We start from the raw sequence: 14,363 nt of genomic DNA, 5'->3' as shown, positions 1-14,363 counted from the left end.
ATGAGGGCCGCCTGCTGGTAATTTCTCTTGGGCCTGGGGGCTGCGGGTGCAGTGCTTCTTCCAGGCGTCTGGTTCTTTGTTCTCGGGCAGTCACAGTCAGGGAGAGCCTCTGGATTCTCTGCAGATGTCGCTGTGGGGGTGCAGGGAGGTCCTCTCAGGGTGTCCACGTCATTGGAGTCACCTGGGGGTCCTCTCTGCAGTGTTGGTTCTTCTGGACACAAGCCAGGGGCGTCGGGTGCAGAGTGTTGGGCACTCACGCTTCCGGAGTGAGGCTGGAGTCCCTTTAAAGATGGTTTCTTTGTTGCTGTTTGGACAGAGCCGCAATGGACTTATCTATGTGACAGGGCTGTGCCAATTGTGGAGACAAAGGTACAGTTTAGGGAAAGATCACTGGTGCTGTGGCCTGGTTAGCAGGGTCCCAGCACACTTTCAATCATAACTAGCATCAACAAAAGGCAAAATGTTAGGGGGTAACCATGCCAACAGTGGCATTTTCCTACAACTGTTAATAATTGATAGGTCAAAAAACTGAGCCAATAACTCGCAGCTCGCTGTAAGGCCACGTCAAGGCACCAACCGCTTTACAGGCCATTCACACTTCTTTCATACATGACACACACAAGATAACTCACACCGCCAGCCGCGGGCTCAACACATTACAACATTCACATCAACACACAGTGCCCTTCAAGGGACCATCACTTTCATATGTCCACATGCCTGTCACACCAGCTGACGGAGTGTGTGGAATGGCATTTGGCTAGCAGTGTGTGTAGTTACCAGCAGCAAGTCACTACTCACACACCGCCAACCAAGCGCCAGCCCACACACACTGCCAGCCAAGCGCCTGCCCATGCACACCTCCAGCCAAGTGCCAGTCCGAACACATCGCCAGCAAAGCGCCAGTCCATGCACACCACTATCACATTTTCTTTAAAAAAAAAAAAAGAAAACACAAAGATTGTAAGTAAATTTTCAACTACAAGCACAACAGCTCTAACTAAATACATCACACTAATGCCAACCGTAAAACTGAACAAAAAATATAAAACGATACAGACCAGGCAACGCTCACAGGTGCTCCCAACAATTGTGTGTGATACATTTGAAAACAAGCGGGCACACACACCCCAGTTTTAGAAGGACAGTCATGGCAGTACATGCAACTCTCCTACTACGTTCCTCTTCGCATACAGATTCTTCATTTTTTACAGTGATATTTTGGGGCGGGGGGGGGCAGATGGACCTAAAATAAAGAGGCCCTTCTGCCTCCGAGGCGGGCACAAACAGCCAAAATACGTATCCCCCAAATGGGAGCGTCCCTTGCCCCATGGGCCGCTCCCCTACAATACACAAACACATTCCTTGGTGTCTATGGTCCTAAAATAGAGACGGATCTGCCCCCATGGGGGTGCCGAAACGTCCAAAATACACCCCGCCTCCCTCCCCCCCAGAGGTGAGTGACCCTTGCCCAAGGGTCCAAAAAACCAAATCATGTGCTGCAAATAATCCCTGGTGTCTAGTGGTTGTTGCCCCCCTTGGGAACAGATGGGCTTAAAATAGAGGCCGATCTGCCCCTAAGGGGGGCAAAACAGCCAACATACCATATCCCCCAAAGGGGAGCGACCTTTTCCCAAAGGACCACTCCCATAAAAAAATCCCTGCTGTGTAGAGGGAATTACTGCTTCACGATTGCGGCACGATCGTGTAGCAAGAATGCTCAAAGAGACATCGAAAGAAAGGAAAACCCTTTCCTTTCCCCAGCTGCCTCTTTTTTTGAGAATGAAAATAAAAAACACCTCTCCAGGAGAAACTTATCTGATTCTTTCAATGGTGTTGGAAGCAAATGGCTTCCAGTGCGTCGGGGCGACTTCAAATGATGTTGGTGCGTTGTGCGTGCTGATGTCGTCCGATGCTGCGGGGGTTGCAGCAGAAGTGCTTCTGCTGCCTTCCCTGCTGGGTGGAGGATGGAAAAGGACTGCCTACGGTGGGGAGTGTGAGCTCTGTCCCCCTGGGTGGGTGCTAGGACAGCCGGGAGCAGTCCGACGCACACGTCTACTGTGTCATTGGACGGCTTGTGGCCGTCCGCACAGAATGGATTAATACATTGACAGTTGTCACTTATCTGTTTTGATTTTACCTATAATATCACTTTTGCACATTCATTTCACTTGAGCACTGAACTGTATTACTATCCAGGTTTTGTAACACCCCTGATTGGTGTGAATGTTACTGATGGTGAACTACTCAATATATAAGTACAAAAGCATAGTTCAAGTAATAGGTCTTAAATAATAAATTTGAGCTTATATACTAAAAAGCATTTTTTAGTGTAAAAATTAAATCAAAATACCATAGTTGTTGCACAAATGCAGATATTCTCATCCAATCACTCAATCTCAGAATGCCAACTGTATGCTTCCTTTATGGTGAGATCATAAATGGTTGAATACATCACAGATTTTGATATGGCAACAGTGCCAAAATAGTGGCTACGGAAAGAAATATCAGTACACTTTGAGGTATTTTCAGAAGCTAGAGGAACAGGAAATTAACGTAATGGGGTTGACCTGTTCACGTGCTGTTTGATATAGGAATGTCAAGGGTCATTTATATATGCACAATAGATTAAAGAATAGCACAAGCTATTCATGAGCACTATTTCTGTCTAGCTTTAATGTACCACTAATAAAGATAATTCACAACAGAATGGACATGAAATAAGGTTTGGAGTGTTTATTGGAAATTGGGCAGATGCATAATGTATTTGCAGTAAAACATGAACACAAAATTTACATATTACAGAGAACGGGGAGTAGTGCTCACTTTTCTGATGTTTTGTTTGGTATTTATTGTGCTTTATTTATTAGATTATTGTTAAAGACTTGTGATCTGTGTCCATTTTTCCTGGTATCTTTTCTGGTGGCAATAAGAAGAGTGAATGAATGCTTAATTTCTTTCGTGTTTTGCAGTTGTATTTTGTTGAAAGTTTTATTTCTTTTCACGCTAATGCATGGTTTCAAACGTGTTTTCATATGTTTGAATGTAGGTGTTAATCTAATGTTTTTCTTCCCCTATAGTTCCTTGAAATTATTGAAGAGCTTAAGGTAAGCGTATTCATCCTTTGAAAGCAACAGGTGCAAAATATTAGGGTCGGTGATGTCTTCTGACTCATTGTGGGGAACTACTAAGAATTTTATGTGAAACCGTAAACATCCTAAAATAAAATTCCACATTTTAGGCTTGTAAACTAATTGATGTGTTCAGTAACGTATGCTGTTTGTTAATAAACTGTACCCAACCTTTGTGTAGTCCATGTAACATAATATGCAATTAAGTGAGCTGTTCATTTTGGTATTGGAATATTGCATAGAAGGAAAAGTTTCCTAGCTCTAGTGAAGGTATGTTTCAATTATGTTAAGGATATGGAGGCAAGGATTATGCTTTTCTTTTCTTCGTTTGCTTGAATTACAATATTTCATACACAGAAGCCATTTTTAGGATAACAGAAAAAAACAACTGTTTCCAGAAACACCAGGGAAAATCTGAAGTCCATTATCCTATCAGTGCAGCGAGGACCCAGACCTAGGCCATCTTCGCTGTCTGCATTCCTCTTTCTTCGGGTGAAGCATGCTACAGTTTGATAATCTGCATCCTGTTTTATACTATCAGTCCCTACAAGAACTAAACTTCATAAGTGACCGTTTTGAACTAGTGTTCTCAGATGGCAATGTTAACAGTAGAGTTAATGAACAATTAGTTTGACCACAGTTGAAGAGAACATAGCAGTACAATATTCACACATACAAGAACCAATTTATCCAGCATGAATTTTTTTTACTTACTTTGTTGTCTATACTAGCCTCATGCAAGACCCAACAAACCCAACGGGTTATTGTAAATTAAGACACCACTTTGTACGGTTTTTGTAATACAGTAAAAAGCTGCGTTTCACCTGGAAGGGCATTACCGCATTGAACTACGCACCATGTGGGTGCATCCCGGAAAGCCAGGTAAGGTATTATGCAGGTGTTAGATTAAGTCTGTCTTCTTACAGTAAAAGAAACTCATCCAGTGAAAACACCCTGCTGAAGAAATCAAGGGCCCTCACATCTGAAACTCACCTACACCAAATCAGCCAAATGAGCTGAAAGCTCTTTTCCCAACAGAAACCTGTTCGGTTGACAGGACAGAAAGAAGTTCAGGACCCGGTTAACATCCCACAGTGCTGAATATTGGTGTTCCTGTGGAAGTGAGTCAGATCCCCTTAAGCAATCGCCAGTCATAAGTATCTTCACCCATCCCAGCGCTGTTGACTGGGGCTTGCCTTTTTAAAATAGCAGGTCAGAAGGCATTACTAGAATGGTATGCCATCCCGTCCTCGTCTAAGCTGGACAGAAAATTGAGCACCTGTGTGATCCACTCTGTCGCAAACTCCAACGTATCCATCTCATCCATGCCGACCTGCAGCATTTGACTGTGCTGCCTGCCCATACCCTGGAGAGGAGAAATTCAGTATGTCATGAAAGCCTTGGGAACATCCAGTGTTGCCTGTATTCCGACACACCATCAGTTGCAGGGACCCCTCCGTCACCAACATGATCTGGACCCAGCAGAATGTGAGGAAAAAGGGGCAGTTTAGATTTGAAAATCCCAGGAAAGTTCCATCAGAACTGGAAACTGCACTTGAGACCTCCATATGGGCGGGTTATCATGACCACCCCAGCCATTTGTCGCCATACCTGGGCTGACGCTGTGGTAATCATCAAGAAGGGGGGAAATGCAGAGTCCTTCTCTGGGCTCCAATCTTGGAGGAATGTGTCCTTCGTCGATGCTTGAGGGGCCAACCTCCAGCTGAAGGAACCGGCAACTGGTGGTAGAGTTGTGAGGCGAACAAGTCTGTTAAGAACAGACCCACCTGTCTGCTTCCACAGACTCATGTGGTGGAGATGCAGAGTGCGCCAGTCCACCACCTGGTTCACCTGGTGTAGGAAAATGCCTCTGATGGCATGGTTTCCCCCTAACATTTTGCCTTTTGTTGATGCTAGTTATGATTGGAAGTGTGCTGGGACCCTGCTAACCAGGCCCCAGCACCAGTGTTCTTTCCCTAAACTGTACCTTTGTCTTCACAATTGGCACAACCCTGGCACTCAGGTAAGTCCCTTGTAACTGGTACCAAGGGCCCTGATGCCAGGGAAGGTCTCTATGGGCTGCAGCATGTCTTATGCCACCCTAGGGTCCCCTCACTCAGCACATGCACACTCCTTCACAGCTTGTGTGTGCTGATGGGAAGAAAATGACTAAGTCAACATGGCACTCCCCTCAGAGTGCCATGCCAACCTCACACTGCCTGTGGCATAGGTAAGTCACCCCTCTAGCAGGCCTTACAGCCCTAAGGCAGGGTGCACGATACCACAGGTGATGGCATATGTGCATGAGCACTATGCCCCTACAGTGTCTAAGCAAAACCTTAGACATTGTAAGTGAAGGATAGCCATAAGAGTATATAGTCTGGGAGTTTGTCAAACACGAACTCCACAGTTCCATAATGGCTACACTGAAAACTGGGAAGTTTGGTATCAAACTTCTCAGCACAATAAATGCACACTGATGCCAGTGTGCAATTTATTGTAAAATACACCCAGAGGGCATCTTGGAGATGCCCCCTGAAAACATAACCAACTTCCAGTGTAGGCTTATGTGTTCCTGGGCTGTGCCAATTGTGGGAACAAAGGTACAGTTTAGGGAAAGAACACTGGTGCTGAGGCCCAGCACACTTTCAATCAAAACTTAGCATCAGCAAAGGCAAAAAGTCAGGAGGTAACAATGCCAAGGCGGCATTTCCTTACCCCCCTACCCAAAAAAAAAAAAAAAACGAAAAGTATGAGACTAACCTTTCCCAAGAGAGTCTTCATCATTTTCTAAGTGGAAGAACCTGGAAAGGCCATCAGCATTGACATGGGCAGCCCAAGGCCTGTGTTCCACTACAAAGTCCATTCCCTGAAGGGATATGGACCACCTCAACAGTTTAGGGTTTTCTCCTTTCATTTGCATTTGCCATCTGAGAGGTCTGTGGTCAGTTTGAACTATGAAGTGAGTACCAAAAATGTATGGTCTCAACTTCTTCAGGGACCAGACCACAGCAAAGGCCTCCCTCTCAATGGCACTCCAACACTGCTCCCTGGGGAGTAACCTCCTGCTAAAAAAAAAAGAAAGCAACAGGCTGGTCAAAGCCATCATCATTTTTGGTACAGGACTGTTCCTATCCTATGTTCAGAGGTATCTGTCTGCACAGTGAACTGCTTAGAGTAATCTGGAGCTCTCAAAACTTGTGCTGTGCACATTGCTTGCTTCAGGGTGTCAAAGGCCTTTTAACAGTCCACGGTCCAGTTCACCTTCTTGGGCATTTTCTTGGAGTTAAGTTCTGTAAGGGGTGTCACTATTGATCCATATTGCTTCACAAACCTCCTATAGTACCCAGTCAAGCCAAGGAATACCCTGACTTGAGTCTGTTTTTTTTGGAGCTATCCAGTCCAGAATCGTCTAGATCTTGGGTTTGGGTGGCTGAACTTGGCCTCCACCTACAAGTTGACCCAAGTAAACCACAATACCCTGCCCTATCTGACATTTAGATGCCTTGATAGAGAGGCCTGCTGCTTCCAGGGCCTGCAATACCTTCAGGTGGACCAGGTGATCCTGCCAGTTGTAGCTAAAGACAGCAATATCATCAAGATAAGCTGCACTAAAGGACTCCAAGCCAGCAAGGACTTGATTCACCAACCTTTGGAAGGTGGCAAGGGCATTCTTTAAGCCAAAGGGCATCACAGTAAATTGGTAGTGCCCATCAGGTGTAGAGAATGCTGTTTTCTTTTTTGCTCATGGTGCCATTCTTATTTGCCAGTACCCTGCTGTTAAGTCAAAGATACTTAAGTATTTGGCAGCACCCCATTTGTCAATTAATTCATCTACCCTTGGAATGGGGTGAGCATATGTCTTGGTGACAGAGTTAAGTCCTCTGTAGTCCACACAGAACCTCATCTCTTTCTGGCCATCTTTTGTGTGACGTTTGGGGACCAAGACCACTGGGCTAGCCCAGGGACTGTCTGCGTGCTCAATCACTCCCAACTCCAGCATCTTGTGGACTTCCACTTTGATGCTTTCCTTAACTTGATCAGACTGTCTGAATATTTTGTTTTTGACAGGCATGATGTCTCCTGTGTGCACATCATGGGTACACAGGTGTGTCTGACCAGGGGTTAGGGAAAAGAGCTCAGCAAACTGCTGGAGGACTTGCCTGCAGTCAGTCTGCTGTTGGCCAGAGAGGGTGTCTGAATAGATCACTCTATCTACTGTGCCATCCTTAGGGTCAGTGGAGAGGAAATCAGGGAGAGGTTCACTCTCAGCTTCCTGGTCCTCATCTGTAACCATTAACATGTTTACATCTGCCCTATCATGGAAGAGTTTGAGGCGGTTAACATGGATCGCCCTCTTGGGGGTCCTGCTAGTGCCTAGGTCCACCAGGTAGGTGACCTGACTCTTCTTTTCTAGCACTGGGTAAGGGCCATTCCATTTGTCCTGAAGTGCCCTGGGAGCCACAGGCTACAAAACCCAGACTTTCTGCCCTGGCTGAAACTCAACCATAGCAGCCTTTTGGTCATACCACATCTTCTGGAGCTGTTGGCTGGCCTCAAAGTTTTTGCTTGCCTTTTCCATGTACTCTGTCATCCTTGAACGTAGGCCTAGTACATAGTCCACCACATCTTGTTTAGGCTCATGGAGAGGTCTCTCTCAGCCTTCTTTTACAAGAGCTAGTGGTCCCCTAACAGGATGGCCAAACAGAAGTTCAAAGGGGGAAAACCCTGCTCCCTTCTGAGGCACCTCTCTGTAGGCGAAAAGCAGACATGGTAAGAGGACATCACATCTCCTTTTGAGTTTTTCAGGGAGCCCCATGATCATGCCCTTCAATGTCTTGTTAAATCTCTCAACAAGACCATTGGTTTGTGGATGGTATGGTGTGGTGAATTTGTAAGTCACCCCACACTCATTCCACATGTGTTTTAGGTAAGCTGACATGAAGCTGGTACCTCTGTCAGAAACCACCTCCTTAGGAAATCCCACTCTGGTAAAAATAACAATGAGTGCTTTGGCTACTGAGGTGCAGTAGTGGACCAAAGGGGAATTGCTTCAGGGTATCTAGTAGCATGATCCACTACTACTAGGATATACTGATTCCCTGATGCTGTGGGAGGTTGAAGTGGACCCACTATATCCACTCCCACTCTTTCAAAGGGGACCCCCACCACTGGAAGTGGAATGAGGGGGGTGGGGCTTTGCATGGCCAACTGTCTTACCACTGGCTTGACAGGTGACACAGAAGTACAAAACTCCTTTACCTTCTGGGACATAGTGGGCCAATAGAAATGGTTGACTAACCTCTCCCATGTCTTGGTTTGTCCCAAATGCCCAGCAAGGGGAATGTCATGGGCTAAGGTCAGAATGAACTCCCTAAACTCCTGAGGCACTAGCACTCTCTTAGTGGCATCAGGTTTGGAATCTCTTGCCTCAGTGTAAAGGAGTCCATCTTCCCAATAGACCCTGTGTGTTCCACTGACAATTCATTTTTCTTGTTCAGCTGTTTGCTGTCTTAGGCCTTCAAGAGAGGGACACGTTTGCCCCTTGCACAGATGTTCCATTGAGGGTCCCCCTGGGCCCAAGAGCTCCACCTGGTAAGGTTCTAGCTCCATGGACTCTGATCTCTCGGGGGATAGAACGTTTTCCTGGGAAGAGAGGTTCTGTTTCTTTTTCTGTGCTGAAGCTGGTTCCCCAGTCTTCTTTCCTTTTCTCTTGGAAGGTTGGGCCATTATTCCAGACTCCAACACTTCTTTTCCCCCCTGAGCCCTGCACTGTGCCTTTGTCTTGACGCACACCAGTTCAGGGATACCCAGCATGGCTGCATGGGTTTTGAGTTCTACCTCAGCCCATGCTGAGGACTCCAGATCATTTCCAAGCAGACATTCAACTGGTATAGCAGAAGAGACTACCACCTGTTTCAGGCCAGTGACCCCTCCCCATTCTGAAGTTACCATTGCCATGGGTTGTACTTTAGTCTGATTGTTTGCTTTGGTGACTGGATAAGTTTGTCCAGCCAGGTATTGTCCTGGGGAAACCAGCTTGTCTGTCACCATAGTGACACTGGCACCTGTATCCCTCAGGGCTTCTACTCTAGTCCCATTAATTAAGAGCAGCTGCCTGTATTTTTGCATGTTAGACGGTCAGGCAGCAAGTGTGGCTAGGTCCACCCCACCCTCTGAGACTAATGTAGCTTCAGTGTGAACCCTGATTTGCTCTGGGCACACTGTTGATCCCACCTGGAGACCCGCTATTCCAGTGCTAACTGGAGTAGTAGTTGGTGTGGAATCTTTCTTGGGACAGGCTTTGTCTCCAGTTTGGTGTCCATGCTGGCTACAGCTGCGACACCAGGCCTTTTTGGGATCAAAGTTTTTACCCTTGTACCCAGATGAGGATTGTGAAGAGGCTTTGGACCCACCCTCCTTTGCAGGTTTTTGGGGCCCTCTAGAAGACTCTTTACTTTTTCCCTTGGATGTCTCAGCACTCTTCCCGTCTGGAGGCTTTGTGACCCCCCCCCCACTTTCTTTTGGTTACCCCCTGTGGAAGTCTTGGTCACCCTTGTCTTGACCCAGTGGTCTGCCTTCTTTCCCAAATCTTGGGGAGAAATTGGACCTAGGTCTACCAGATGCTGATGCAGTGTATCGTTGAAACAATTACTTAACTTGTTCTTTCATAAACAAGTTATACAGCCCATCATAATCATTTACACCACTGCCATTAATCCAGCCATCTAGTGTTTTGACTGAGAAGTCAACAAAATCAACCCAGGTCTGGCTCAAGGATTCTTTTAGCCCCCCTGAACCTAATCCTGTACTCATCAGTTAAGAATCCAAAGCCCTCAATCAGGGTAGCCTTCATCAGGTCATAGGATTCTCCATCCTTACCAGAGAGTGTGAGGAGTCTATCCCTACACTTTCCAATAAACATTTCCCAAAGGAGAGCACCCCAGTGAGATTTGTTTACTTTTCTGGTTGCACAAGCCCTCTCAAAAGCTGTGAACCATTTGGTGATATCATCACCATCTTCTTATTTTGTTACAATCCTTTTGGGGATTTTTAGCAAAAGGATTGTACCCCCACTGTTGGGGGTTCAAGGCAACTCCAAAGTTACCACACCAGCAGCTCAGGGCCAGTCAGGTGCAGAGGTCAAAGAGGTGCCCAAAACACATAGGCGCCTATGGGGAACAGGGGTGCTCCGGTTCCAGTCTGCCCGCAGGTAAGTACCCGTCGGGTTTCAGATAGGAATCAATGGAGAGACCTGGGGGTCACTCTAGCGGTGCAGGCAGGTACAGGGGGGCTTCTCAGGACAGACACCACCTGGGCTAGGCAGAGGGTCGCCTGGGGGTCACTCCTGCACTGAGGTTCAGTTCTTTGAGGTCCTGGGGGCTGCGAGTGCAGTGCTGGTTCCAGGCGTCGGGTCCCTTGTTACACGCAGTCGCGGTCAGGGGGAGCCTCTGGATTCTTTCTGCAGGAGTCACTTTGGGGGCTCAGGGGGGTCGTCTCATGCTACTCATGGGCTTGCAGTCGCCAGGAATCTATCTTGGTTCTGGGGGCCCCTAATTACTCAATTTAGGGGTGTATTTAGGTCTGGGAGGATAGTAGCCAATGGCTACTAGCCCTGAGGGTGGCGACACCCTCTTTGTGCCTCCTCCCTGTGGGGAGTGGGGCACATCCCTAATCCTATTGGGAGAATCCTCCATCTGCAAGATGGAGGATTTCTAAAAGTCAGAGTCACCTCAGCTCAGGACACCTTAGGGGTTGTCCTGACTGGCCAGTGACTCCTCCTTGTTTTTCTCATTATCTCCTCCAGCCTTGCCGCCAAAAGTGGGGGCAGTGGCCGGAGGGGCGGGCATCTCCACTAGCTGGGATGCCCTGTGGCACTGTAACAAAGGGGGTGAGCCTTTGAGGCTCACCGCCAGGTGTTACAGTTCCTGCAGGGGGAGTTGAGAAGCACCTCCACCCAGTACAGGCTTTGTTCCTGGCCAGAGTGACAAAGGCACTCTCCCCATGTGGCCAGCAACATGTCTGGTGTGTGGCAGGCTGGCAAAAACGAGTTAGCCCACACTGGAAGTCAGGTATGTTTTCAGGGGGCATCTCTAAGATGCCCTCTGGGTGTATTTCACAATAAAATGTACACTGGCATCAGTGTGCATTTATTGTGCTGAGAAGTTTGATACCAAACTTCCCAGTTTTTAGTGTAGCCATTATGGTGCTGTGGAGTTCGTGTATGACAGACTCCCAGACCATATACTCTTATGGCTACCCTGCACTTACAATGTCTAAGGTTTTGCTTAGACACTGTAGGGGCATAGTGCTCATGCAGATATGTCCTCACCTGTGTTGTAGTGGACCCTGCCTTAGGGCTGTAAGTCCTGCTAGAGGGGTGACTTACCTATGCCACAGGCAGTGTGAGGCTGGCATGGCACTTTGAGGGGAGTGCCATGTCGACTTAGTCATTTTCTCCCCACCAGCACACACAAGCTGTGAGGCAGTGTGCATGTGCTGAGTGAGGGGTCCCCAGGGTGGCATAAGACATGCTGCAGCCCTTAGAGACCTTCCCTGGAATCAGGGCCCTTGGTACCAGGGGTACCAGTTACAAGGCACTTATCTGAGTGCCAGGGTTGTGCCAATTGTTGAGACAAAGGTACAGTTTAGGGAAAGAACACTGGTGCTGGGGCCTGGTTAGCAGGGTCCCATCACACTTTTAATCAAAACTTAGCAGCAGGAAAGGCAAAAAGGGGGTAGCCATGCCAAGGAGGCATTTCCTTACAACCACTTCCTGTGGGGAGTGGGCATAACCCTGTTCCAAAAATCCTAATTCCACCAAAAACAAGGTGGTGGAACCCTTCCTTCGGCAGCACGCCCCTAGTGTGACTAGCCTGATAGTGCAACATGCCTACTTGCATAGCTACTTTCCCGCTTGTCCTGGTGCCAAATGGGCCTCAGGGAAGGGGGTGGCATCCCTCAGGTCTGGGGGAAGCATATCAAAGGCAGCAGGGACTTTGAGGTCCCTGGCCTTTGTATGCAGGTTTACTAGTCATGCTGCTGGAGGTGGGGAAAACACCTTCCTCTGGAGCAGGCTATGTTTCTGACCTCTGTGAGTGGAGTCTTTCACCTCCAGGGTGTGAGAAACTCATCTGTGGGGACAGGCTGGTCGACACCAGTCAGCCAGCACACTAGAGAGCTAGTAGGTTTTCAGGTGACACTTCTAGGCTACCCTCTGGGTGCTTTTCATAAATCCATTGCTGGCATTGGTATGGATTTATTAAGATGAGGTGTTTGATGTCGAACACCATAGGTTTCATTGAAGCTATTATGTAGCTGAGTAACATGTAATGACTAGTGCCCAGTACATACCTTATGATGGCTTTCCTGTTTGCTTGTATTACTTAGTAATTGAGCTAGACATCAGAGGGTCATATCTGCTCATGCAGATATGTCTTCTCAATGAGTGTGCCATGTTGTGTTTCCACTCATGGTTTACACCATGACATGCAGCCTGCAGTGGCAGTCTGCATGTAATTTGAATGGGGGTCCCTTAGGGTGGGATAATATATGCTACAACCCTTAGGTACCAGGAGTACCATTTACTAGGGACTATCAGGAGTGCTAAAGAGTGTGCCAATTGTACACAATGGAGTATTTTGTTTATCGGGCAAGAACACTGGTACTGGAGTCTGGTTAGCAGGCTTCAGTGCACACTCAGAGTCAAAGACAGTATCTAGCAGTTCAAATGGAAAGAACAAGTGGGGGGACAACCTGCAAAAAGGCTGACTTCCTACACATAATCGGAAAAGCCTTCCCCAGCCCTCAAAGGGTACAGGTATTCCAACAACTGCTTTCTCTTTGTCAGCCACTCAGTGATATTTCAGATTGCACTGTTATGTGCCTACTAGGGATGATGACCTCATGCATTGTTATAGTGCCCCATGCCAGGCTTCATATGCTTTCTTTTCAGGAGTGCCTCTCTAGCCAGTGATCACAAGCAGAGGGTCAGATAGAGGATATAGTGTTGGTAAGGACCAACACCCGTCATTCTCTACAGTGGTGGAAGAGCAACAATTTGTTGAAGGACAGGCCCGGCCCTTTACAGATCCTGATCCACAAGTGAGCATAACCAAAGATGCATCCCAGCTGGCTCTGGGCACACCTAAACATCATGGCATTCTAGGGACTGTGACCACCTCATGTCTACATTAACCACTTGGAGCTGTTAGCCATTCAGCCAGCTCTCAAGACTTTTCTCCTTCAAATTCAAGGCAAAGTAGGCCTGGTCTGTACTAACAACATGATCACCATTTTCAATTTGCAGAAGCAGGTAGGCACTCACTCACCTCTACTCTCCTGTTGGCCATAGCCCAACAAATTTGGCACCGGGGCATCCATCATAAGGGTAATCTCCGGGGCAGAGTAGCGACCGGTAGTATACAATGAATAGTGGTCCTGCTCAGCAGGATGCAGCAGCAATCCCAAAAGTTGTCAGAAGCTGAGGCAAACATCCCTCACCCTAATCCTGATAGCTCTGACATGGGCTCGACAACCATGGTTTTCAACTCTCTTCGAATTGTCTATTGTCCCTGAGAAACTCCCCAGCATGCCTGCCATCTCAATCAAGATTACCCCAAGGTCAGGCATCCAGATCCCAGACAGCTCAATCTAGTGATTTGCCTACTGAATTCATAAAGTTTGGTTATCTTGACATGCCACATACGTTCATGGACATACTCTGGGAAGCCCATAGACCTCCTGCATGCACCTGTCACTCTGCTAAGTGTAAACATTTTGTGCATTACTCTAGTATAAACAACATTAAGCCACCCACTCCAGCAGTGCAGGACATTTGTTACCTCCTACACCTTCAAAGGTCAAGGTTAGTTTATACCTCAGTCATGTTACACCTATCTGCTATTGCGGCATACATGCAGAACAGAGAATACTCTTCTCTCTTCAAAATCCCTGTTATGAAAGCTTTCATGGATGGCCTCAAGAGGGTATCTTCACCTAGGGTACTTCCCTGTACCAGTCTGGAACCTTAATGCCCTCACCGGACTAATGGGGGTCACTCTTAAAGCCCTTGCATTCATGTTCCATCCAGCTCCTTTGTTTTACTCATCGCATTGACCTCACTTAGGCACATCAGTAAATTGCAGGTCCTCATTCAGGAATCGTACTTCCAAGTACACAAGGAAATAGTGGTTCTCTGAACCAGTCCTAAATTTTTGTCTAAGGTTGTCC

The 14,363-nt window shown here is 47.3% G+C and overlaps 1 protein-coding gene across 2 annotated transcripts in view; it reads left to right on the top strand.

The window, feature by feature from the left end:
• Positions 1–14,363, top strand: part of LOC138296807 (exportin-5-like) — a 1,394,731-nt gene that overhangs the window by 415,940 nt on the left and 964,428 nt on the right. For both annotated transcript variants that reach the window (XM_069236253.1, XM_069236252.1), the window contains exon 16: positions 3,081–3,107. In XM_069236253.1, the coding sequence (XP_069092354.1) occupies positions 3,081–3,107 (27 nt within the window). The remainder of the gene's footprint in view (positions 1–3,080; positions 3,108–14,363) is intronic.

The sequence above is a fragment of the Pleurodeles waltl genome, chromosome 5 (assembly GCF_031143425.1).
Source record: "Pleurodeles waltl isolate 20211129_DDA chromosome 5, aPleWal1.hap1.20221129, whole genome shotgun sequence".
In the NCBI taxonomy this organism is placed as follows: Eukaryota; Metazoa; Chordata; class Amphibia; order Caudata; family Salamandridae; genus Pleurodeles; species Pleurodeles waltl.
This window is presented reverse-complemented; position numbering and strand designations above follow the sequence as displayed.